Below are 27,097 nucleotides of genomic sequence, written 5' to 3' on the forward strand. Positions count from 1 at the left end.
TAATATATAATAATTGTACAAGCAGGCTAAAATGAAATAAAAAAATTAATCTTCTCTGAAGTCTGTAATATTTTTTAGATTTCATTCTATATTCACATGCAGAGCACAACATGGCATAAAAAAGATTTAACTTTTTCTTTCTGAAAATTCAAATTTGTCTTTGTCTTTGAATTGGACATAAAAAAACTCTTCCATGTAATAATATAATATCTTCATTTACTATTATGACTGTATTAGATAAATGAAATTGATAAATAACTAGAAAATTCAACAAAATGTGATCACCTGTGATTTAATTAATAAGACAAATGGCTGAACCCCCTAAATCTACAGCTACAGATTTAGCTGTAGACACATAAAGTCAATTAAATTATTCTATGGCTCTGTTCCCAATCTACCAATAAAAACAAAAGTCATCCCTGCCTCCTGATTTCTAGCTCCACAGAAACTACTAAGGTAATATCAATGTTGTGCCTAAGATTAATGGAATAAAGCTCTATCTATAAAACTAAGGTTAGAAAATTAAGGTTGAGCCCAAATACTGATCCTAAGCAATAAGGGAAATAGGATAACTACTGGGTGCCTGATTAAAATCAAAATCAAACCAAAGAAAACAAACTAGTAAGTTAAACATTCATTGTTGGTTGGTGATCACCTTTGGAAAACTCTTCAACACTTGCTCCCTTACAAATAATCAAAACACGAGCCATGCCTTACCTTGTTTTCTGCATAAGCAAGCCAGCGGCTCCCAAGAGCAATAGGATTCATGTTGGGCCCTGGACAAGGATAGCAGCCTGAAAAATTTTAAATGGCAATATTGAGATATTTCTTAATAAATTTTTTTGGTACCTCATATTTTGATGGCATAAAAACAAAACAGCCAAATGGTTTTATTTTTTCAAGTCTCACATAAAATCCCCATAAAACCAGTCATTATTTTAATAGCTAAGTGAAGTTCATTTTTTTCCCTTCTACAGTTTCCTTTTGGTTTGATGCTATTCCAATAAGAAACAAATCTGGGAAGAACTGGTTATAACTTTTAGCAAAAATTGGGTATTTTATACAGTTATTCCTAGAACAAGAAAGAGAAGCTAAAAGGAAACAAAGTGTATAAGTCAAGCAACATTATTTAGAGAGGAAAGAGAAAGGATACAATTGGTTCAGAAATTTAAAGGCAAAAGATAATGAAGACATACACCTAAAAGGGAATATGATACAATAGTCGGAAGAGAAAAACAGAACAAGTACTAAAGTAAGGACCAATGAAGCAAAGTAATTCACAAAGAGTGCCTCCATAGAAAGATGATGGAAAACTACACGCTCCTATGTATTTACATTAGGCACTCAATTTCTTTCTTCCTGCTTTCAGTCCAGCCAATTAACAAACTAATAGGAAAGACTGTCCTGTGGTTCTCTCCTTTAAAGAATAATAAATCACGCAGTCGTGACAGTGAACACCGTCACTACATGGAAACTCCAATACCATCTTTCTGAACTCTACTAAACAAGGCTCAACATGATTCAGTCAAGTAAGTGATGTCTGTCTACCTAGAGGCTCTCCTCTCTGCTCCTGGCCAGGCCAATAAGGTCTTTGAGTCTAATGCCCTCATCCGTCAACAACACAAAATAATACTCGACTGTCTCACAAACTTTAGAGGGACTACTCAAAGGCAACTGCAGAATCAGACAACATAAAAAGCCTAACTTAAAGAACTTCTGGCTTCTCATTCCACAAGTATCTGTTTAACATTTTTACAAATGTTTTCCTCTAAAAGGTACACTGGAGGATCAAACTGAAGTATTCTACTTTACAGTTTAGGTCCCAAGTTAGAATCTAAATTTATACAATCACAAGACAGACAAGATTCCATAACAATAATCTTTACTTCCACTAGCAAAATAGCCAAATTACACGAATCATATGAGTATAAGCGCAAAAAAATAGCATAACCTGAAATGTAAACTGCACACCTGACAATTCCCTACCCAGCAGAAAGTCCCAGTGTATGTTACTGAGCTTAAGAGGAACAGAGTTATCAATGTATGATCATGTTTCATGCAAAAGCATACTTAATAATGAGAAAAAGAACAATAATGAACTACTTTAAGATTTACTTTCAATAATAAAAATAATTTACATGTTCTGTTAAGATATTATTATTTTTAAATTTATTTTGTCTTTCGCCCACTTGATTAGAGGGGTATGTAAGAATTTGTGTTCACTGCTGAATTTCCACTGTGTAGAATAATACCTGAATGCAGCATAATAAATATGTTTGAACAAATTAAGAAAGGCACCTAAATTAATCAAAGCTTGTTTATATGACACTGGCAGAAAGTCATCTACATAAAAAAAACTTTTCAAATACTCAAATAGTGTGCTCACCTAAAAGCCAGATCTTTCATTTTAAACTATTTTTTAAAAAATAGGCATCTTTCTTAAACATGTATTACATGTTGGGGCACCTGGGGGGTGGCTTAGTCAATTAAGCACCTGAGCCTTTGGCTCAGGTCATGATCTCAGGTCCTGGGATCAAGCCCCGCATCAGGCTCTCTGCTCAGTGGGGAGTCTACTGCTTTTCCACCTTCTCCCTCTGCCCACCCCCCCTGCTCCTTCTCTCTCTCTCAAATGAATAAATAAAATCTTTAAAACACACACACACACACATACACACACACAAACATGTATTACTTGCTTTCTGATTCAGGAAGCCTGTGTGCAGCAGTGACTGTCATCCTAAAATGCTAGTGTCATGGTGTTCATGGGCACTAAAGAAGCACACACCATTACTGGGCCCCTCACACAGTAGTTTTTTCTTTTTCTTTTTTTGGCTTTTTTACATTTTAATTTTATTTTTTAAGATAATACCATAGTAGAGAAATGCAACTATTCTTTTTTTCTTACAGTATTTAATTTAAATTCAATTAGCCAACATACAGTCCATCATTAATTTTGATACAAGGTTAAATGATTCATCAGTTGCGCCTAACACCCATCACACACAGTTTTCATTAGAGCTCCTTCAATCACTACCTATTTTGAGTTTTCCTTTTTTTTTTTTTTAAGATTTTTTATTTATTTATTTGACAGAGAGAGATCACAAGTAGACAGAGAGGCAGGCAGAGAGAGAGAGAGAGAGAGGGAAGCAGGCTCTCTGCTGAGCAGAGAGCCCGATGCGGGACTCGATCCCAAGACCCTGAGATCATGACCTGAGCCGAAGGCAGCGACTTAACCCACTAGAGCCACCCAGGAGCCCCTTGAGTTTTCCTTTTTAAAGATAACTTCTAAAAAAGTTAATGGCCCTAAAAAAAGTACATATGTCACGTGAAATACAAGGTATGAGCTTTCTAATTTTTTACTCATCTTTTAAAAAAACTTTTATTTCAGGGTTTTAAAGGGTTCTGTTGGGGATGTTTGGGGAAAACTGACCTGTAGGTAACTATGATATTACTATATCCACTGAATGCACATTATGGACACATATTATAGATACATACAAAGGACAAAGGCACACTAAATAGTACAAAGATAATACACTTTGACATATGTTCTACAGTATTTCACAGATTTCATTATTACACTCCCACTGAGCAACCTAATTCATATACACATTCCATAGATATTTTCAGAGCTGAAGAAATTAATATAAATATGGGCTACAGAAAACTTCCCCCTTTTAAATATTTTTTAAAAATTTCCCCCTTTTAAATATGTCATGAAAAAAGAACCAAATGGGGGCACCTGGGTGACTCAGTGGGTTAAGCCTCCGCCTTCAGCTCAGGTCACGATCTCAGGTTCCTGAGATGGAGCCCCACATGGGGGGGGGGGTCCTCCACTCAGCAGGGAGCCTGCTTCCCCCTCCCCCTCTGCCTGCCTCTCTGCCTGCTTGTGATCTCTCTCTCTGTCAAATAAATAAATATTTTTTTAAAGAACCAAATGAAAAACAGAAATAAATACTTGTAAACTGCAGCATTACATTAGAGGTAGCTAATCTCCTAAACTTTAAAGTCCATATAATCAAACTCTCAATCAATTCTGATATTCATCTCATCTCAATAGATCCTAGTGAGTATATCTCTCCTTTCCAAATACTAGAAGATACTAAGGAAAAATGTAGTTCACAATTCTTCATCTCACTTTCTGAGTCATTGTTTTTAGAAATTCAGTGGACCTCAAGAATTATAGTGTATTGGAATGGAAGCAAATTGTTTTTCTGCTCTCCAAAACACATTTCACAGCTGGAATCAGCAGACCATCAGCCACTCAGCACTATCCCAACTTTACAAGCATGACTCCTTTAAAAATTAACCATTCCCTCCAGCTAAACTTTGAAAACAAGGGGGGTAAAAACCCAAATCTCTATAATACTATAACTAATACTAACATGTTTACAATGTTTGTGAAGAAAGCAAGAGAACTGGATTTTTTTTTAAACTGAGATTTCCAAATTTAAATAAAGGTAAAATCCAAGAAAAGCACACTAAATGAAGGATTTCTCAGAAATACTTCAAAAGGCACAGGAGAGTGATGCAACTTTAGATGGAATCCTCCCTTAATGTTGGTCCCTAGTCAGGAAGTGACCTGAACCTATTTTGAAAAACAAAGGATTCAAATACTCTCTGCAACACTATGCCTAATTTTGCCTAGTGAAGACAACTCAAAAGATTACAGACTTTAAAAAAAAAAAAAACAGATTTCTGCATTTATGGTCATCTGACTCTCAACAAGGATAGCGAGACAAGTCAATGGGGAAGAACAGTCTTCTCAACAAATGATGGGTCAACTGCATATTCATATCCCAAAGAATATAACCCTGACTTCACACTGCACACATAAATTAACTCGAAATGAAACCAAAGACTTAAATGAAAAAGTTAAAAGTACTACTCTCTTCTTCCGCACTGCCTGCAGAGGTGGCAGCCATCCTCTGCTTCACATCATGGCCGCCCTGAGACCTGTGGGGAAGCCCAAGATTGTTGAAAAGAGGACCAAGCAGTTCATTGACACCAGTCAGACCAATATGTCAAAATTAAGTTCAACTGGTGGAAATCCAGAGGCATTAACAATAGGGTGCACAGAAGATTCAACGACCAGATCTTGATGCCCAACAATGGTAATGGGAGCAACAGGAAAACAAAGCACATACTGCCCAGTGGCTTCTGAAGTTCCTACTCCACAATGTCACGTGAAACAAATCTTACTGTGCAGAGACTGCTCACAACGACTCCTCCAAGAACCGCAAACCCACCATGGAAAGAGAAGCCCAGCTGGCCATCAGAGTCACCAATCCCAATGCCAGGCTATGCAGCCAAAAAAAATGAATAGACAGCTTATGTGCACACTGTATTTGCATTAAAAAACTATAAAACTATCAAAAATGTTAAAGTATTAACTTCTTGGAACAAAACATAGTGGTAAATCTTTATACTCTGAGATTAAGGAATGCTTTCTTAGGGGGTGCCTGGGTGGCTCAGTGGGTTAAGCCTCTGCCTTCAGCTCAGGTCATGATCTCAGGGTCCTGGGATCAAGCCCCACATTGGGATCTCTGCTCAGCGGGGAGCCTGCTTTCTTTCCCCTTCTCTCTCTGCCTGCTGCTCTGCCTACTTGATCTCTCTCTGCCAAATAAATAAATAAAATCTTAAAAAAAAAAAAAAGGAATGCTTTCTTAGATATGACACCAAAAGTACAAGTGATAAGAGAAAAATCGTATCAGGGCTCCTGGGTGGCTCAGTGGGTTAAGTGGCAGCCTTTTGCTCAGGTCATGATCCCAAGGTCTGGGACTGAGCCCTTCATGAGGCTTTCTGCTCAGAGGGGAATCTGCTTCTCCTTCTCCCTCTACCCCTCCCCACTTCTCTTTCTCCCTCAAATAAATAAAATCTTTAAAAAAAATAGATAAATTGGACTTCATCAAAACTGAAACATTTGTGCTTCAAAGGACATCACTAAGAAAGAGGAAAAACAGAATGGAGTTTTATAAAACATTTATGTCTAATAACTGACTTGTATCCAAAATACAAACAGAACTATTACAACTCAAAAAAGAAAACACAAATAACTCATAAATTCAAACAAAAAAGATATATGTTAGTGAATGAATACATGAAAAGATGCTCAATATCATTAGCCATCAAGGAAATGCAGATAGAAGGTATAATCAGATACCATTTCATGAGACATCAATAGGATGGGTATAGTCAAAGGAAGGTAGTAACAATCAATAGTGGAAATGCGGAGAAATTGGAACTTTCATGCACTGCAGGTGGGAATGTAAAATGTAGTCCCTCTGCCTGGCAGCTCTTCATATAGTTAAGGATAGAATTACCATATAACTCAGCAATTCAACTCCTAGGTGCATACTCCAGAGAAATGAAACCATATGTCCACACAAATACTTATACCCAAGAGAATTAAAAATATAGTTGACCCTTGAACACAAAAGTTTGAACTACACAGATCCACTTTTACAGGTTTTTTTTATAAAACAGTATTGTAGATATATTTTCTCTTATGATTTCTTTCTCCACATTTCTGGTAGTTGTATTTACTTATCATATGTTTCTTTGTCCTTCAGTCTTATTAACATTTCTAGTTTTTTTTTTAAGATTTTATTTATTATATTTGTCAGAGAGTGAGAAGGAGAGAGCACAAGCAGGGGAAACAGCAGACAGAGGTAAAAGCAGGCTCCCCACTGAGCAAGGAGCCTGATCAGGACTCGATCCCAGGATCATGACCTAAGCCAAAGGCAGACACCCAGCTGACTGAGCCACCCAGGCATCCCCCAAATATTTTTTTTTAAAGAAGAACTGACAGATTCTACAACATAGATGAATTATGATTATCTATGTACAGTAAAAGATACCAGTCACAAAAGACCACATATTCTATTCAGCCCAGGAAAAAAACTATGAACACTCCTCAGAAAGACATAGAAGCATATAAAATATCAAACATCACTTCAGGGATTTATTTGACTATCTTACAACTGATTAATGATCCTCTTAAAATTCCATGAGCATTCTGATTTATTTTTGCTTCATTTTTCATTTACATAAATATATCATGAATTTTTTTTAAAGAATTATTCATTTATTTGAGAGAGAGAAAGAGAGAGAACATGCGTGCATGGGGGAAGGGCAAAGGGAGAAGGAGAGAGAGAATCTCAAGCAGACTGCCCACTGAGCACAGAATCCAATGTGGGGCTTGATCTCATGACCCTGAGATCATGAACTAAGCCGAAATCAAGAGTTGGACACTTAACTAACTGAGCCACGCAGGCACCCCAAGCATATCATGAATTTAAGAGTACAGCCAGTGTGAGGTTCAATGGGTAGGGAATTATGTGGAGAGGACAGGAAAATTACAAGTGATTTCATTGCACACACAGTCATTAAGTGTCCACTATGTTCCAGTGCCTGCCCACGCTGTGAAAACAACATGGCAATATACAGATGGGAACCCAAAAGAATAGGAATAGATTTGACTTCAACTTGGACTGGGCTTAGACCTCACATTCACCTGCCAATCTCTCCTAATAAATGTTATAAATTGCTTTTAAACATTTTAAAATAAAAATAAAAATAATTTTTCATTTTTGAGATCCTTTAATTTATCCTTGTTATTAATCATTAACATAAATGAAGAATACACATAATAACAGTAAGAAATAGCATTGGATGGTAAGGAATAAATTTTCCTCCTCAAAGTTAAAAACAGAGGCCACTGGAAAAAGTTACTTACTGCACAATCCTTTGGTCTCTCCAGAGACTTCATATCTAACTTTCAATTTAAGCACACTGGAAATGACTGCTAATGACATCTATCAGTCCTTGTCTTTTGTTTTCTTCACCATACATGGGTTTTGAATTTCCACATTAGACAGCTGCTCAAGGCCACCGTTTCTATACAGGCAAATACAAAGGTGTCTCCTTTCTCATCATATTGGCTGCGTTCCCTTTCCAGTTCTCTATCAGCTCTCTTTACCTGATCCTTCCACCCTTTGGCACAAATTCCCATGATGGTTTCTCTGATGGACACAGCTGTCTCTACTTACTTTACAGCCCCATCATTGTATTCATACATAACTGAGGCACTCACAATTGTATTATACAAGAGCTTTTCAAGCTACTTTAGAAATCAAATGCCTGCACCATCAAAACAATATCCTCATTAAGTGGAGAATTTGTCATTCTATGTGTGCTCTCGCCCTAATTCTTCAAGAATTAGAAACTAATCACTGGAAAAAAACTACATGGCACAGGCAAAGAGGCTACAACAAATGCTACTCTCAGTATGCCTACTGCCTCTGCACCAACTTTTAAGCGCCCCAGGCAAACTGGCTTATACACATGGGCTAGCCCAAATTCATAGAAACATGACTCGTTCCACCCGCTAAAAGTTTCAGTCTGTGTAAAGAAAGGGTGGGTCGGGGGAGATACTGCAATTAAAGAAAAAGAAGCTTCTTTCAAGTTAGGAAATGGCTCATTTGTTCCTTGATCTTAAATATCAGGTTATGCGAAATTTTGTTCAATGTGTTGATATAAATCACTTTAGGTGAAGCTGTAACTCAGAGACAAGAAGCTAAACTCCTTCATATAAGTATTTGCCAAATATCATCAATCTTACCAAGCCTACATCACTCACATAAATCCAATCTCTAGGGTTTTCCAGTCAAGTAAAATAATATGTAACTAACAATGAGATACTTCTTAACAGAAGTACTATGGATTGGGGTATTCACAGATGAAAGGGACAGGTTGGGAAGAGCTGTTGTGGAATGCTACACCCACCCAGGCGCCCCATGAGAGCCTAATATTTTACTAATACTTATTTCAACTATTCAGTGGGTCCAGCAATGCAAAGGGAAGCATTTAGGACCACATGACAAAGATGTTCCAAAGGCGGTGCGTGGGTGGCCCAGTCAGTTAAGTAAGCCGTCTACCCAGGTCCTGGGATCAAGCCCACGTTGAGCCCCACATTAGGCTCCCTGCTCAGCTGGGAGTCTGCTTCTCCCTCTGCCCTTCCCCCTACTCATGTGCTCACTTGCTTTCTCTCTATCTCTCTCAAATAAATAAGATGTCCCAAAGGATATCAACTTAAAAAGAAAGTAGAAAGGCATTAAGAAAAAGTAATAATGATTCACTCTCCCATTCATTTTTATCAAACTTCACTAACAATTTGTACTTGCTAAAGACTCATAAAACAGGGCGCCTGGGTGGCTCAGTGGGTTAAGCCTCTGCCTTTGGCTCAGGTCATGGTCTCAGGGTCCTGGGATCGAGCCCCGCATCGGGCTCTCTGCTCGGCAGGGAGCCTGCTTCCTCCCTCTCTCTCTGCCTGCCTCTCTGCCTACTTGTGATCTTTGTCTGTCAAATGAATAAATAAAATCTTTAAAAAAAAAAAAAAAAAAAGACTCATAAAACAGAAGCTCCTATTCCCAAAAGGAGAAACACTCCAGATACTGGAGAGATACTCAAGAGATGATGACTACAAACATGTAACTTTCAAATTTCAGATTTTCTGGATTTACTCCAACACAATATATAGGAGAAACTTCACTCATATATCCAAACATATATTCACTTCTTTAAATATCCATGAAACACCATTAATTTCCAGCTCAGTCCAATATATCGTTTTTCCTGGAAATCAGTACTGATCCTATATTAATAATTCTCTTCCTCATCTGATGACTTTTAAAAGAGTTGCAGTACATTCTAAACCATTTTGGCTAACTAAACATCTTGGAAAAGGACCACTGATGCTTTGAAACCAGAAAATCTTTGTAATAAATGTTTTTCATCTTTAGCAAACAGAGTTTTATTCTTAAAAGAAGCAAAAATAAACATCAGTAATATTTTTTAAGTTAGTTAGAACATATGCATATATTATACTTTCCATGTGGCCCTTACTTCCTTCATCTAAATCAAGCTAGATAACTTTGCTCTCAAGGAGATTACTGCCTAGTGGCAGTGACAGAACAAGTAAACACAAAATGCGTACAGTAACATGGAAAGTTAGGCGTCTTAACAGAGACAACGATTACATGTTATAAAAGCATTCCCAAAGGGTGTTGAGTAATTAAAGAGGTCTGTAATCAAATAAATCTAAGAAATATGCAAATGCAGTAAATAAATTTAAGCAGGTTAAAATGCTAGTCACCATTGCCATTCTCCAACAGAAGGCAGCGTTTCCTGAGTATATGTGACCAGGGCACCCTGATTCCCACAGCATGTTGAAGGTCTACTGTTCTGCCAACAGAATTTGAGAACTGCTATCTTTGGGGACTTAAAAGAAGGCAAGTTACTTTAAGCCAAAGGTGTCAGGAAATAGTTCACATAAGAACTAATACAGACACTCAGCCAAGAAAGATATGCAGGATTAAGACATTCTGGGAAAGGAGGGTGCTGATATAAAGGCCAATTCAGACAGGAAAATAAAGCAACAGTGCACCTGCAAAGAAATGAGAATGAATGGGGTTCAAAGTAAATGTAGCATAAGCAGCATGAAAAAGGAATTGTAGAAATATTTAACAAGGATATTGGATACTGATAAAGAAGATTCTTGTGTGTGAAAAACCTTGGGAGATCGGATGATAAAAAATATACAAGATGCATGTCCCTATTGGCCCAGGACATTTCCAGTACACATGTTGACCAGACTTGTTCAGACTTAAATTAGTATGGCAGTTGTTCAAATCGGAAGACCTCAGTTTAGATGATAAATTATATATGATCATTTGGAAATGACCTTTGGATTGTTCATGAATTAATAATTGTTGAAACCAGGTAAGTACATGGTGGTTCATTATGCTACTACTTTCTTTAAATAACATTATATACTTCCCAAAATAAAAATTTTAAAAAATTCTTGAACAACATTCACAGGAGATGAAATACTATTTCTATGGCATTAATAGTTTAATAAAACACAATATTTTCACCATATTACTAAATGTTTATCAAAAAAGAAAAATCATTAAAAATCAAAAATACATTTAACTATTTTAAGGTAACTAAAAATTCATCTTTCTGTAAGAAATGCATAATTTCCTGTGAAGTGTGTAAACCTGGCAATTCACAGACCTGTACCCCTGGGGCTAAAAATACATTATATGTTTATAAAAAATTTTTTAAAAATTATTTTAAGAATAAATAAATAAATAATAAAGCAAAAAAAAACCACATAATTTCAAGTAAGAGTGAAAACTAAGAATACATTTTCTAGTTGCTTTTCTTTTGCTTAAAAACATTTTCATTCTTATTTCCACTATAAATGATTTAATTGAGAAATTACGGTAAAATCCCAAGAGTATATGAAATTTCCTTAATTTTGACAATGTGGCACTTTCTATACCGATTCTGCCAATTGATTCAAGAGTTTTATGTATTTGAGTTTTTTTAGGTCAGACAGAAAATCTGTAAGTAGGCCCAAGTTAGAACATTCTACAAACAAATCCTTCTATAGCAAAATCTCAAATTTCAAAATACTCCTCCACAAAATTGGCAAATATTGTCAATGTACAAAAAACAAAGATTTTAGAAGACAAATTGCATTTATAGCCTACAGTATCATAGGTTTTTATAAATTCTTACATGTAGGTCCTTATTCAAAGGGATACATTCACCCCAATGTTTATAGCAGCATTATCAACAATAGCCACATTATGAAAAGAGCCCAAATGTCCATTGACTGGTGAATAGATAAAGAGGATATGTGTGTGTGTGTGTGTGTGCACACACACACACACGAATATTACTCAGCCATCATTCATCAAAAAGAATGAAATCTTGTCATTTGCATAGCATGGATGGAGCTAGAGAGTATTATGCTAAGTGAAATAAATCAGCCAGAGAAAGACAAACACCATATGAAGAGAAAGACAAACACTCATATATGGGATTTAAAAAGACAAAACAGGGCGCCTGGGTGGCTCAGTGGGTTAAGCCGCTGGCTTCGGCTCAGGTCATGATCTCAGGGTCCTGGGATCGAGTCCCACATCGGGCTCTCTGCTCAGCAAGAAGCCTGCTTCCCTCTCTCTCTCTGCCTGCCTCTCCATCTACTTGTGATCTCTCTCTGTCAAATAAATAAATAAAAAATCTTAAAAAAAAAAATAAATAAATAAAAAATAAAAATAAAAAGACAAAACAGATGAATATTGGGGGGGGGGGGGAGGCAAACCAGAAAAAAGACTCTTAACTCCAGAAAACAAATGGATGGTTACTCAAAGGGAGGTGATCGGGGGATGGGTTAAATGCGTAATGAGTATTAAGAAGGGCACTTGTGGGCGCCTGGGTGGTTCAGTGGGTTAAGTGACTGCCTTCAGCTCAGGTCATGATCCCCAAGTCCCAGGATCAAGTCCTACATCGGGCTCCCAGCTCCATGGGGAGTCTGCTTCTCCCTCTGATCGTCTTCTCCCCTCTCATGCTCTCTCTCTCTCTCTCTCTCAAATAAATAAATAAAATCTTAAAAAAAAAAAAAAAGAAGGGCACTTGTGATGAGCACTGGGTGTTGTATATAAGTGATGAATCATTAGATACTACATCTGAAACTAACACTACACTACGTTAACTAACTGGATTTAAATAAAAACTTTAAGGAAAAAAATGAAACAAATACATTTCCTATTGCCTGTTAAATAACAGACACTCATGTTAGTAGAAACATATTTCACCTATTTGTAAGAGGTATACAATTAAGGATATAAGGCAGATCTACATCATTTTATAGAAAATTTTATTAGACCATCTAAGCTTAAAAGTTACTATTATCACATATAATTTTGCCCATTTTCTCAATTAAACAGAGTACTCTGAAAGGCCTATTCTCATTCTAGTGTATCAAAAATATTAAAAAGCCAGTGTCCTTCAAATCTAATTATAAATTCAATACATAAATCTAGTGATTTTATGCTAAGTGAAACAAGTCAGTCAGAGAAGAACAAGTATCATATGATTTCACTCATATGTGAACTTTAAGAAACAAAACAAATGATCAAAGAAGAGAGTCCAAAAAAAGACTTAAATACAGAGAACCAACTGGGAGGGGGAGGAAGGTGGGCAAAATAGGTGAAGGAGATTAAGAATACACTTACAGTGATGAGTATTGTGATATATAGAAATGTTGTATTATTACAATGTGTATCTGAGACAAATATAACACTGTATTAATTATATGTGAATTTTCATTCTTACTTAAATCTAAAGATTTTAAATTGTTCCTTTATAATAAAGCTTATTTTTTCTTTTAAAATTTTATCTTGGGTATTTAATTACTGAAAATCTGTATTTTTTACTTATTTACTAAAAAAAAAAACATCATAAATATGCTCTATAAAGATTTCTATTATTAGCTTATTTATATTTATTAACTTCTCTTTAGTTACTATAATAACTGATTTTATACCCAACACTTATTACAAAGAAAACAAACAAATCTATTGACAAATACAATATTACTTTCAGCCTAATGTTTAAATAAGGTTTAAATTTCAAAACATACACTGCCACTTAAATAAACTATCTTAACAAATAATGATTTGGGAGGTTTTCCTCCAATTTTACACCCAGCTGAGGGAGCAAAAGCTATCATTCCATTTTAAAAATAAAAAAGAAACTAGATCTAGGTTCCTGACCTTATTTTAGAAGGGAAAAGCAGCTACTAAGGAATACAGACTCTAAGTGTAAAATTAATATGGAGTCACAACAGAGACATCTGACTTTGCAGAAGCCAAGACACACATATCATTGATTAATGATGAAGGACAGAAGACCACTGATAAAATGTAAGATAAATGCTCAGGAAAACCTGGTATCTGAATCTGGCTGAAATATTCATACTCTGTCCTGTTTCACTGCTCTGTAGCTCACAAATATGGAGGTAATAGATAGATTCATACATAGTTATTTATGTACATTCTATTTCTCTAATTATGTTAATTATAATGAGTAACAAAATACAGTGTAATATATTAATGCATAAGAACTGTATAAAAAGAATATACTAAAATAGGCCATGTAATATCCAAAGTTGCCCATATTATACATAAAATACATTTGTGAATGAAGATGTTATTAACAAATATATGCTCCTCAAAAACTTTTTAATTTTTTTACATATAGATGTGAAAACATAAAATCAATGATAGCTGGATTAATGTACTCACTCACTCGTTCAAGAAATATTTAATGAGAGCCTACGCTGGGCTAGTTCAATGTCCCAGGGGCTAAATATATGAATGGTATACATTAGAGTTTGTGAGAAAACAAAAATTATCTCAATGAACATAATCTCCATTACTATCTTTGTAGATCTGTGAGAGACTATTGCAAGCTAAGAAATACAAACTCTCATAATTCTTCTTCCTAATCTACCAAATTATAAATTATGCATTATAATGAATTATTGTATTATGTGTTATATATCTTATATAATATATGCAATTACCTATAAATGATAATGTATCAGTTATCTCAGGAACATGACCTCTAATCAGAAAAGATATGTCTACTACCCTGGGCTTAATATATAGTAGGTATCAGGTAAACAACTAATGAATAAGTATGTAAATAGTTGTGGTATTTCAAAAGCAACAGCAATATGAGTTGGATTCCCTAGTTATAAAAAAACTAAAATCTGTTCCAACAAAACTATCTCTACATCACGTGCATAATCAGACTCTGGAAAAAACAGCTTACAGCTTTGATGGAGAGTTCAAGAAGTTAAAATACAAGAATGAAAACTACTGTTTTACTAGTGTGTAGTAAAAAAAAAAAAAAAAAATTCTAGCATATGTGCTCCCGAAGCGAGCACAAAAAAGAAAATTCTAACTCAAGACTTTATTTGAACTCTGTTCCTGCTGGAATCTCCTTCACCTCTTGGCCTGCCCCAGAGACCTGGGACTTCCCAGCCCCTCCCTACAACTGCATGAACCAATTCCTTTCAAGAAAAACATCAATCAGCCAGTCAGTGAGTGTGTATGTGGCTCCAGATTCCTGCACTTTCAAACAGTACTGGAAGTTGTGGGAGATGAAGAAAAAAGGAGGGAGAAAAAGAAAGAGACTGGCTCATTTCTCCAAGTTTCAGATCCCTCATATATGATAATCCAGTTATCTCTTCAAGAATGTTATGTTAAGGAAATAATTTAACAACAGCTTCAAAAGTATGGCATGGCTACATGAACTTAAATTAATCACAATTACTCAAGGAGAATATGTAAGGAGAAACTGAGGCAACATAATACAAGGCTTGCTCACTAAGAGGAAAAAAATGTGTTGTGGGTTGTAAATACATACCATAAAATGAGAGTAGTAAGAGATCCACAGAAACACAGGAATATCAAAACAACTAAAACTAACCACAAAATACTAATGTAACGTTTACAATAAGTTTGCTGAGTCCATCAAATAGCATAAACTCAAAAGCATATTATAAGAAATAAACCAAGTTGATACATACTTGTGACAAAAAATTTTTTTGTGAAAGTACAGCTATCAAAGGCAGCAATTTTCTCCTGTAAGACTACAACGAGGATCCTAAAATTAGAGGGGGAGGAAAAAAACAACAAAAAATGAGAACGTGAAATTCGGTAAATTAAATCATAAATAAGTTAAATCATTAGATTTAAAGAAGTATCCACCAATGCAATTTAGTCAAGAAACATCAGCCTCTTAAAATGTAAAAACAGAACCACAAAATCCTTACTGTAATCAAGAAAGACATGATTAGAAGAAGAAAAGTCACAGAAAAAACTACAGCTCAAAACATTATTTTCCTCTAAATAAAACTTTATTTTCATTCATTATAAATCAAATAAATCTATCTTCATTAGGAATGTATGAAATCAATAAACTGCTGGCTATTTACTAAAAGTGTTTTTCCAGTGCGGGCTCAAAGTCATGGAATTAAACATAAAATGGAATTATGTAACCTGTCACTTAAAATGATTGTTGAATTTCCCAACGTAAGAGCGAAAGAAAGAAAGAAACCAAGCTCAGACAACTGTTATTCAGTATAAATGAGTCATTTCTGATTGACTCAATATATTAAAATTTAATCAGAATCTCTATGAACTATATTTCTCCCAGAACCCAAGATTTGTAAAAAAAAAAAAAAAAAAAAAAAATTAGAAAAATAAGAGTTAGAAAATATTTTATAACCAAAATTCCTAAAATACATCCCAGATGAGGTTACTTTATAAATTATGTTTTTGAGTACTTTTCTTTGCATAACATTAATATAAAGATCCAACCTGCAAAGTTATTTTAATAATCAAATAAAAGATTATAATTGTTAAATATTTAACATGCTCAGGGTATTTTTCCAAATTTGGGGGAAGTAAATCTGAGTAACAGATGTTAATGATGAGTGGGGGAAAAAAGAAAATGTTGTCTTTAAACATGCATGCTTTATTAATCTTATTCATTTTATAATGGAGAACAAAATCCTTAACACAGCTGACAACACATAATAAATGATTCTGTCATGGCACTTAACATAAGAAACCAACCATCATCAGACCCAGGTTAAAAGGCTTAGAGAATCCATAAGAAAATGGTGACAAACTCAAAAGAAAGAAAATGCAGAGAGACAAACAGAGATAAAAAGGTTTTCTTATAATCAAGCAGCCCCTCCCCATAATATAGTAACATACAAAATCATTTCCATAAGGACGGATTAATTTATTATGAATGTTCCTATATTTAAAAGATCTAAAAGACTGTGTCATATCGCTGATTTGCAAAACCAAATGCAGAATTAACCAGGGAGAATCAGATTTGACATTTTATAGAGCAAAATCTAAGCAGTATCCCGACATCCACATGATAACTTTTCCTCTAACCTTTACCACATTTGAACTCATGTAACTTCTAAATGGAAAATTAATTTTTTAAAATTACAGAATGTGTCCAAATCAACAGGTGTTTTTGTTGGAACATATATCTTCAACGGTTTTTCATTTAAAAAAAAAGGCGAATATGAACCTTTGCTACATCAAAAAAATTTCCAAAGAATTTTGTAATCACTTTTCATTAATGACATCTCATATTCATAAATCACTTTTATCTGCTTTTACTCCTACTCAGAAGTTTCACCATCATTAATCACCTATGATGAGCACACAGATGACTATGAAAAGATTAACTGCATCAATTTTTATGGTAATTCATATATGTTGAAATATTAAATGTGCTCATTATTTCACAGTTAAAATTAAAAGTAATAAACACAAAAATATCTGTTTTAAGAAAAGTTGACCTAACTGCATCATCCAGAAACAAAGTATTTGGAATAAGTACAGATTTACTGTAACAGTTCAAAAAAATAATGCAAGAAATACTTTTTTAAAAATTCGACTGCACTGCGTTTTTCTGTTTTCTAGTATATTTGTAATACAGGTAAATTGTGACCTAAAAATCTTATTTGTACTTAATCTCCCTTTCCAAAGTGTGTTTAAGTTTCTGTTTGACTAAATATGTACATAATCTATTTTGTGAGAACACAAAGACACTTGAAGAAGAACTTTCATTATATTTTCCCCAGGTTAAATATATTACCCACTGGATCCACCCACTCAATAGTGCTGATTTTGAATAATTTGATGTGTCATTGGATAATTACATTATCCCAGCAATAATATTTCTGTTTCCTATAATTTTGAGTTTGAAGTATAAATATGCATAATAATTAGATCTCCACTATAAATGGCACCCTATCACTGAACAGCTTTTCTTTGTCCTATTTCATTTTTCTGCTTGAATTCAAATACTTTTATCATTGTATCAAACCCACATGTTCTTTTAGTTTATATTTGTCAGGTATGTCTTTACCTTCTTTTTACAGCCAACCTTTCTGAGTCATTCTTCGAATCCCTTTAAAATCTAACCTGAGAGTCTTTTATTATAAAATTTATTTTATATTGACACAGCATAAATTATTGTGTTTTCCACATTCCATGTATTTGCTTTTTTATGAGATGTAAGATTTACAGTTTCCATCCGTGACCTCGATCAAGATATTTACTATTGCAGGTCTGCAGTTTTCTCAAATGTAAAAGGAAGTACTGAGTAAGAGATTCTTAAAGCCCCTATCTTCCCTAATGTTCAGTGGCTATAAACTAATTCTTCACTGTCATTAGGACAGGTTCAACCCATATCTGAGTATTTTCCTAGAGATGAAAGAAGGAAAACCTGCCTAGTCCATGTTTTAGCTCTACTGAGAAATATAAAGAAATAACAATATTTAAAAGCCATTTTATTGTTCAGAATATGCTTTGTTTTGATGAATGTTAACAGGAAAGTTATACGGCATATCATAAACCACAGATCCACATACATTCTATCCATTAACGTTATGTTATGCATGTAAAAAAAGTTCCTCAAAGCAATACTTAATCTTTGTACATTTGCTCAGATACTTTTTATTCTTTTCCATTTCAGTTTTTAAATGCTAGTTATGACTCACTAAACTTAATTCATTAATGGGTCAAGACTGGAAGTTTGATAACATTAACTCAGAAATCTTAACAGCTACTCCATTTGGCAGAATTCAGAAGGTATTTTGTGACTTCAAAATCATAGATGGCAAATGATACTAGTAGAGCTCTACCTGCCCGGAAGGTACCTTACTTTGAAAAACACATAAAGAAATGCTTACCGTTTGTTGCAATGGAGATCATAGATAGGTGTTTTAAACTGAATAGACTTGACCATCTCCCCAGTACGAAGTGAATATAGATCGACACAACAGTAAGGTGGACTTGTGCTTAAAAAAAAAAAAAAAAAAAGCCATTATTTTTTTTAAATGTGGCAGGGCCAGTAAACTCTACATTTTCAATGATTCATTGTGTACTAACACAGTGGCCAACTGAACATAACAACAACAACAAAAAAAATCAATTAAGAAATAATTTTTAAAAAAGAACATTAATGGATAAATCTGAAATAAAATACATGGATGATCAATTAAAAAACTCTACATTTTCTTATTAACATGATTGTTAAACCCCTAATTAACATAATATAAGGAAATTGATTTGAACTACTAAAAAAATCATAATATATCCCAATTAACTCATTTCAGAAATATAAAATTTGGGAAAAAGAAAATGAAACTCACCAAATTATTACTATAGAAAAGAAAAAATCATAAGATTATCTTAATAAATGTAGATATGTATTTGATAAACTTAAAAACTTATTCATGATAAGAAATATTTCATTAATCTGATAAACTATAGCAACCTTAAAACTAATAAAAACTATCAACCATATATAATGGTAAAACACTGAAAATCTTCACCCTAAAACCAGAAACTAGAAAAGAATATTCATTATCAAACCACATCTACTCAACATAGTACGTAAAGTCCTGTGCATAAGGGAAGAAAATAAATTACTATTCAGAAGAAATAAAGCTGTCATTATTTGTCAAGAACTTGACTGTATAAGTATAAAACCCAGTAATACAAATCTGTACGTCAAAATATACATAAAGATAACCCCACAATAGGGGTGGTTGGGTGGCTCAGTACATTAAGTGTTTGCCTTCGGCTCAGGTCATGATCCCAAGTTCCTGGGATTGATCCCAGAATCCAGCTCACTACTCAGCAGGGAGTCTGCTTCTAAACTCTGCCCCACACCCCCACTGCACTTCTCTCTCTTTCTCTCTGAAATAAAATCTTTAAAAAAAAAAAAAAAGACAACCTCACAATAAAGATGAACCATTAATATATGCGACATTAATGTGGATTGTTAACTGATATATCAATTTACCCAAGTCACTAATACAACAGCGCTGTATCTTTATAAATTAAGCACAAACCATTATAAGATGAAATTTAAAAATATATATGTTGAATATATGAATATACTGAATACCTTGGAATAAATCTTAAAGATTTTGACATATTTACACAAAAAGAAACAAAACAAAACAAAGCAAAATAAACTGAAGTACACATAACACAGGCTGACAGATTTTCTAAACTGATACAGTTCTACCCTAATAAAAAATTGACCAGAATGAGACCTCATTCTAAAATGTATATAGGGGCACCTGGGTGGCTCACTGGGTTAAAGCCTCTGCCTTTGGCTCAGGTCATGATCCCAGGGTCCTAGGATCAAGCCCTGCATCGGGCTCTCTGCTCAGTGGGGAGCTTGCTTCCACCTCTCTCTCTCTGCCTGCCTCTCTGCCTACTTGTGATCTCTGTCTGTCAAATAAATAAATAAAATCTTAAAAAATAAAATGTATATAAATATGCAATCCAGGGGTGCTTAGGTGGTTCAGTGGATTAGGCCTCTGCCTTTGGCTCAGGTCATGATCTCAGGGTCCTGGGATCGAGCCACGCATCGGGTCTGTGCTTGGCAGGGAGCCTGCTTCCCCCTCTGCCTCTGCCTGCCTCTCTGCCTACTTGTGATCTCTCTCTCTCTGTGTCAAATAAATAAATAAATAAAAATATTTTTAAAAATAAATAAATAAAATATGCATTCCACATGATCAGACTTAACTGGAAAGGTATAGTAATTAAGACACTGAGTTCCTGACACTAGAACAGATGAAGAGATTGAGGTTTCCATCTTAACAAAGTAGGAAAAGAACAGCAAGTTAAATCCAATAAAAGTTCAATGAGGGAACTAGTAGTACAATATGAAATGAAATGAAACTGGAGTAAGTAAAAGAAAAAGAATCAATGAACTAAAACCTCGTTTTCTGTAACCAATCTAAACCAATCTATAAAGAAACAAATAATTTAAATATCCCAATATCTATAAAAGAAACTGAACTCATAATTTAAAACTTCTCACAGTGAAATCCTCAAAAATGGCTTCATTTGTAAATTCTATCAATCATTTAAATAAAAATGTTTAGATATCCTACTAAATAAAAACTTGAAAAAAAAAAGGAAAAACAGAACTATCATAACTATCATATGACCCAGCAATTTCACCACTGGGTATTTGATGGAAAAAAAAAAAAAAAAGACTCACTCAAAAAGATACACTATGCACTGCCATGTTCATAGCAGCACTATTTGCAACAGCCAAGACATGGAAGCAACCTGTGTCCATCAATGGATAAATGGATGGAGAAAATGTGTTAGATGCAGATATAGATATGCAATGGAGTATTGTTCAGGCATTTTATTTAAAAAAAAAAAAAAAAAAGGAAATCTTGCCATTTGTAACATGGATAGACCTTCAGGTCATTACGCTGAATGAAACAAGTCAGACAAAGACAAATACCGTATGAACTCACTAATATGTGGGATTCTAAAAAACAAAAAACCTGAACTCATCAATATAGAGAACAAACTAGGAGTTGCCAGAGGTAAGGGTATGCAAAATGGGAGAAGATAGTCAAAAGGAACAAACATCCAATTATAAGATTAACAAGTCCTGCAGATGTAATATACAGCATGGTAACTAGAGTTAACAATTCTTTATTATATATTTAAAAGTTGTTAAGAGAGTACATCTTAAAAGTTCTCACCAAAAGAAAAAAAATGGTTACTGTGTGGTGACAAATGTTAACTAGACTTACTGTGGTGACCATTTTGCAATATATACAAATATCAAATCATTATATCATATACCTGAAGCTAATACAATGTCACAGGGCAATTATATCTCAATTTAAGGGAAAAACAGGTATTATAATACTGGTCTGAGCAAAGAAATACAGGTCAAGGGAACAAAATAGAGAGCCATAAATAAACTCACACATATGGCCAAATGATTTCCACCAAAGATACCGTATAATTAAGCGATGATAAGAACAGTTTTTGAACAAATGTCGCCTTTAAAAATTAGATATTTGCATGGAAGGAATTAAATTTTCCCCTAACTTACATACAAAAATTAACTCAAAAATGGATCACAGTCTAAGAACATAAGGACCAAACATAAGAACCAAATAGCTTCTAGAACAAAATTTAGATAAAATCTATTTCTTAAACAAGAAAAAGCATGAGTTACAGACATAACTGATAACCCAAAATTACAAAATTATCGACTTTTATATTTAAAAATGAACAAGCAAGTCCCATATTGCGAGAAAATATTTTCAAAAGATGTATCTGACAAAGGGTTTGTCCAGAACATAAAAAGAACTCTTATCATTCAATAATAATGATACATACAACACATTTTAAAGGGCATAATATTTTAAAAGACACTTTACCAAGGAAAATAAAGAGACATCAACTAAGTGCTTGAAAAGGTGCTGAACAATGAAATGCAAATTTAAACCACTAAACCACTAAAGGATACCACTACACTCACTAGAATGGCTAAAATTTAAAAGGCTGGTAATACAAGAATACAAAGTAATTAAAATGTCATATATTGCTGTTGGGAATGCAAAATGGCACAGTCACTCTGAAAAATAGTTTAGCAGCTTTTATACATTAAACATACCCTTACCATATGTCACGTCTGGGTAATTTGTTATTCATAATAACAAAACAATAATGTAGATCAATAGGTGAATGGATAAACATATTGTGATATACTGAAGCAATGGAATATTATTCAGCAATTTTAAAGAACGAGTTATCCATACAACAACATAAATGAATCTCAAAACCATTATGAAGTAGAAAAAAGCCAGAAACAGAGTCTACGCACTGCATGAGTCCCTTTCCATGAAAAGGCAGAAAGGTAAAACTATGATCATAGGAAGTAATCAGTGGTTGCCAAGGGGCAGGGAAAGAGGGAAATGCCATGAAAAATGTACGGGATGCTAGAAACATTGCTGTGTCTTGATTATGGAGAGTCCTTACACAACTGTAGACAACTGGCCAAACTGGAGGAGGGGAAGAACTGAATAAAACCTGAACTTCTATCTCTAACACTGACACAAGGCAAAAATTTTTTTCCTAATGTTCCCAACTAATTAATCCAGTCCTCTGCTGAGAAGCAATGAGTTAATAATGAATGAAATCTAACATTTTGCCAGACCAACCGGGAAGAAAAAAACAGCTTGTCACCTTCAATTAGCAGCTCATTATAGCACAGTACACTAGAAACTTGAATTCTGATCATTTCACTGGCATCCATACAATGTCACAACTGAGATTCTTTCTGCAGAAAACCTTCAACAGAAGTGGACAAAACAAATGCTATGAAGGCTCAGTTTAGAGTTGACCAAACAAGGCTTGGAAGAATTGAAAAAACCTATTTATATATGGAAAAAAACTCTTATTCAGTGACTAACAGAAAAAATTCTTTTAAAACAAGAGTTTTCAGAAAGTCACACATTCATAAAGGAGTCATGTTATCTGCCCATAGCACAGTTATGTACATGCCTGACATATCCTTTTATTCTCTCTTTTTCTCTCTTTTTAAAAGCCTTGACTATTTCCCTGGAACACAGCAAGACAATCTTAATTTTCCTCATGGATAGGCTGATGAGAAAGCTTTCCATAACATCACCAGTATGCACGCCCCATAACAGAAAGAATGCATGTTAAACTAAAACTAAAACATACAGACATGAAATAAGCTTTTACTTTGCACTCTAATACACACCAGGAAGTGCCACAAGAAAGTTGTATAGAGAATGAGTCTTCGTTAGACCTCTAGAACTCAAATGGGTTAACATTTTTACAGGTTTGTGTTTGACATTTTAAACATAAAGCTATCACTTAACTTTACAATAAGCCTAATTAATTATTTAAGGGGAAAAAGTTCCATATAGAATTGTTGAGAGCCAAATTTAAAATGTAACTGAATATATTAGAAGCAAACAGCAGAGATTGGAAAGAAATCAGGAATGATACAATTTTTATTACTAAATGGTTGGCTCAGGAAGTCTAACTTGTGGCCCCAGCATCTCTGTCTTTCCAATACATAGATATCAACATGCATAGCCTAAAGTTATGTTGTACTTTTCATGACAAATACAAATACAAATACAAATAGAACTGAACACGAATCATCCTTAACTGACCTTCTATTTACTAGCTTGTTCTCCAACTAGCTTGTTTTATGGTGAGTAACCAAGAATGTAAGCTGAAATTTTTGTATCAGAATAATCTGTTACCTATTGTACCCATGACCTATACCCATAAGGGATATTATTAAGCTTTTCTTACAGAGGGAAAACTCCTCCCACAGCCAATGGTACGGTATTTACACAGTTCATTCATTTCAGTGAGGAGTGCTGATGAGAACTATTTAAAGGGCAAGTTTTTTAAAAACTTTCCATTATTGAAAATACAATGGTTAAATTAAGAATTAAGGAACTGGGCACTTGGGTGGCTCAGTTGGTTAAGCAACTGCCTTCAGCTCAGGTCATGATCCCAGAGTCCCAGGATCGAGTCCATCATTGGGCTCCCAGCTCCATAAGGAGTCTGCTTCTCCCTCTGACCTTCTCCCCTCTCACACTCACTCTCACTCTCTCTCTCTCTCTCAAATAATTAAATAGAATCTTTTTTTTAAAAAAGGAACTATAAAACAAAATAGATTTCTTAAAAGAAAAATATTTAAATATTATAAATATAAAAGATAAACAATAAAATACTAAACATTTCCATCTAAATACCTTGCCTACTTTAGTATACCTTCTCTGTAATACTTCTCATATTAAAAAACATTAATATAAATATATTTATTAATTTTTTTATTTTTAGAGTTTTTGCTTCACAGCAAAATTGAGAAGATACAGAGATTTTCCACACACTCCTCCTACCATTCATGCATAGAATACCCTTTATCAACATCCCCGATCAGAATGGAATGTTTGCTATAACTGATGAACCTATAATGACATACAATCACCCAAGTCCACAGCTTACATAAGTGTTCACTCTTGGTATTATACATTCTATAGATTTGGACAAATTTATAATGACATATATCCAACATTATAGTATCATAAAGAATAAACTCATTACCCTAAAATTCCTGTACGCTTTGCCTATTCACCCCTCCTTCAATTACCCTAGCAAACACTGATCTTTTTTCTATCTCCACAGTTTTGCCTTTACCAGAGTAGAATTGAAATCACAGAGGGTGTGTCTTTTCAGACTAACTTCTTTCACTTAGCAATATGCATTTAACTTTCCTCCACTTCTTTTTATGGCTTAATAGCTCATTTTAGTCCTGATCAACATTCCATTACTCAGATGTACCACAGTTTCTTTACCCATTCATTTACTGAAGGATATCTTGATAGTTCCATGTTCTTGTAATTATAAATAAAACTAATATAAACACTTGTGTGCACTTTTTTGTGCAAATATAAATTTTCTACACCTCTGGGTAAATACTAAGCAAGGTAATTTCATTAATCATATGGTAAGAGTTTAGCTTTGTATGAAATTGCCAAACTGTCTATCAAAGTGGTTTTACTATTTTGCATTCCTACCAGAAATGAATGAGAGTTCCTATTGCTCTACAGCCTTACCAGCATTTGATTTTATCAGTTTTCTGGATTTTGGCCATTCTAACAGGTGTGTAGTAGTATCTCATAACTGTTTCAATTTGAATGTCCCTGATGATTTATAAGATATGGAGCATATTTTCATATGCTCATTTGACATCTATACATTGGAGGTGAGGTGAGGTCTTTTGCCCAATTTTTAATCAGGTTTTTCATTTACTTATTGTTGGATTTTGAGAGATCTCTATATATTTAGATACCTGCCCTTTGTTAGATGTGTATTTTCCAAGTGTTTTCTCCCAATCTGTGTTTCATATTCTCATTCTATTGACAGTGTTTTCGAAGAAGTATTCAATTTTAATGATATCCAACTTTTGTTCAGAAAATTGCATCTGTGAAGTATAGGATAAACCTCCAAAACATTTCTAGAATGAAAGGAAATGAATAAAAGGGATGAAATGGAAAATAGCAGATAAAAAGAACTGAACATAGTGATTCAATTTACGGAAATACATATTATTGAAGAAATTCTGCCTTAAGACTATTGCATCTATCCCCACCTGATAGTATCCAGCCTGCCACCCTATGCTATTTCTTACCTTTGGGCCTCCACAATCATGTAAGCCAATTCCTTTAAATGAAAATCATGTTGAATCACTGCATTTTACACCTGAAACTAATATAACATTGTATGTTAACTATACCAGAATTTAAATAAAATAACTTCTTAAAGAAAGAAAACTCCAGAAACCAATACTGTACTGTATGTTAACTAAAAAAATTTTAAATTAAAAATAACAAAATTAAATTAAATTAAAATTAAAATTAAATGAAAGAGAAAGAAAAACCATGTGTGTGGGTGTGGGTGTGTACAGTGAACTGCGTAATCAAGAATATAATATACATGCCCAGAACTGGATGTTTGCTCAAAAAAGAACTGCAAGGACACAACTTGCATCTCTGGCTGGGCCTTTAAGTCTGCAACAAGCTGGAGATGAAGGCTAAGGCAGTGTTGCAGATGCCATCACTATGGATTCAAGGACCATCCCAGCTCAGTACCAATTTGCAAATGTTAGAGTATTTCTTTTTTCTTATTGGTGTCTGTCATGTAAGAACATCTCCATCAGGTCACTGCCTGACCGCCAAGATAACAGAGGTTTCAGTAATCATGTAAGATAATAAACACAGGCTTTACAAAGAGTTTAGAAAAGCCACTAAACAATGGGTGGATACAGGCAAAAACAGCATACTCTAGGGAAGAGGACAATCTGATGTTCAGAGCAGCAGATTACAATATTCAAATGCCCACTGTTTAACAAAAAATTTCAAGGCACCCAAAAAACCATGAAAGGATGGCCTATTCATAGAAATAAATGGAGGGAAACATTGAGGAAGCCCAGATATTGCACTTAGTATACAAAGAATTTATATCAATCGACTTAAATATCATACTCAAAAAGCTAAAAGAAAACAGGAGGATAAACTAACAAATTGAGAAAATCAGTAAAAATCTAGGAATTATGAAACAGGAACCACATAGAAATAATGGAACTGAAAAGTACAAAAATTAAAATGGAAAACACACTAAAAGTTTCAGAACTGTATCTGAGTATCAGAATAGGCAGAAGATAGAATGTGCAAATTTGAAAATAAGACAACTGAAATAACACATCAGAGGAAAATTAAAAAAGAATGAAGTAAAATTAACACAGCTTACAA

At 34.2% G+C, this 27,097-nt stretch overlaps 1 protein-coding gene across 9 annotated transcripts in view; it reads right to left on the reverse strand.

Moving 5' to 3' along the window:
• BCAS3 (BCAS3 microtubule associated cell migration factor) overlaps positions 1-27,097 on the reverse strand; it is a 592,326-nt gene that overhangs the window by 437,491 nt on the left and 127,738 nt on the right. For all 9 annotated transcript variants that reach the window (XM_047708851.1, XM_047708852.1, XM_047708848.1 and 6 more), the window contains exons 8-10: positions 18,650-18,757; positions 15,452-15,528; positions 718-794 (exon numbers count right to left, since the gene is read on the reverse strand). In XM_047708851.1, the coding sequence (XP_047564807.1) occupies positions 718-794; positions 15,452-15,528; positions 18,650-18,757 (262 nt within the window). The remainder of the gene's footprint in view (positions 1-717; positions 795-15,451; positions 15,529-18,649; positions 18,758-27,097) is intronic.

This window comes from Lutra lutra, chromosome 16, assembly GCF_902655055.1.
Source record: "Lutra lutra chromosome 16, mLutLut1.2, whole genome shotgun sequence".
NCBI classification, from domain to species: Eukaryota; Metazoa; Chordata; class Mammalia; order Carnivora; family Mustelidae; genus Lutra; species Lutra lutra.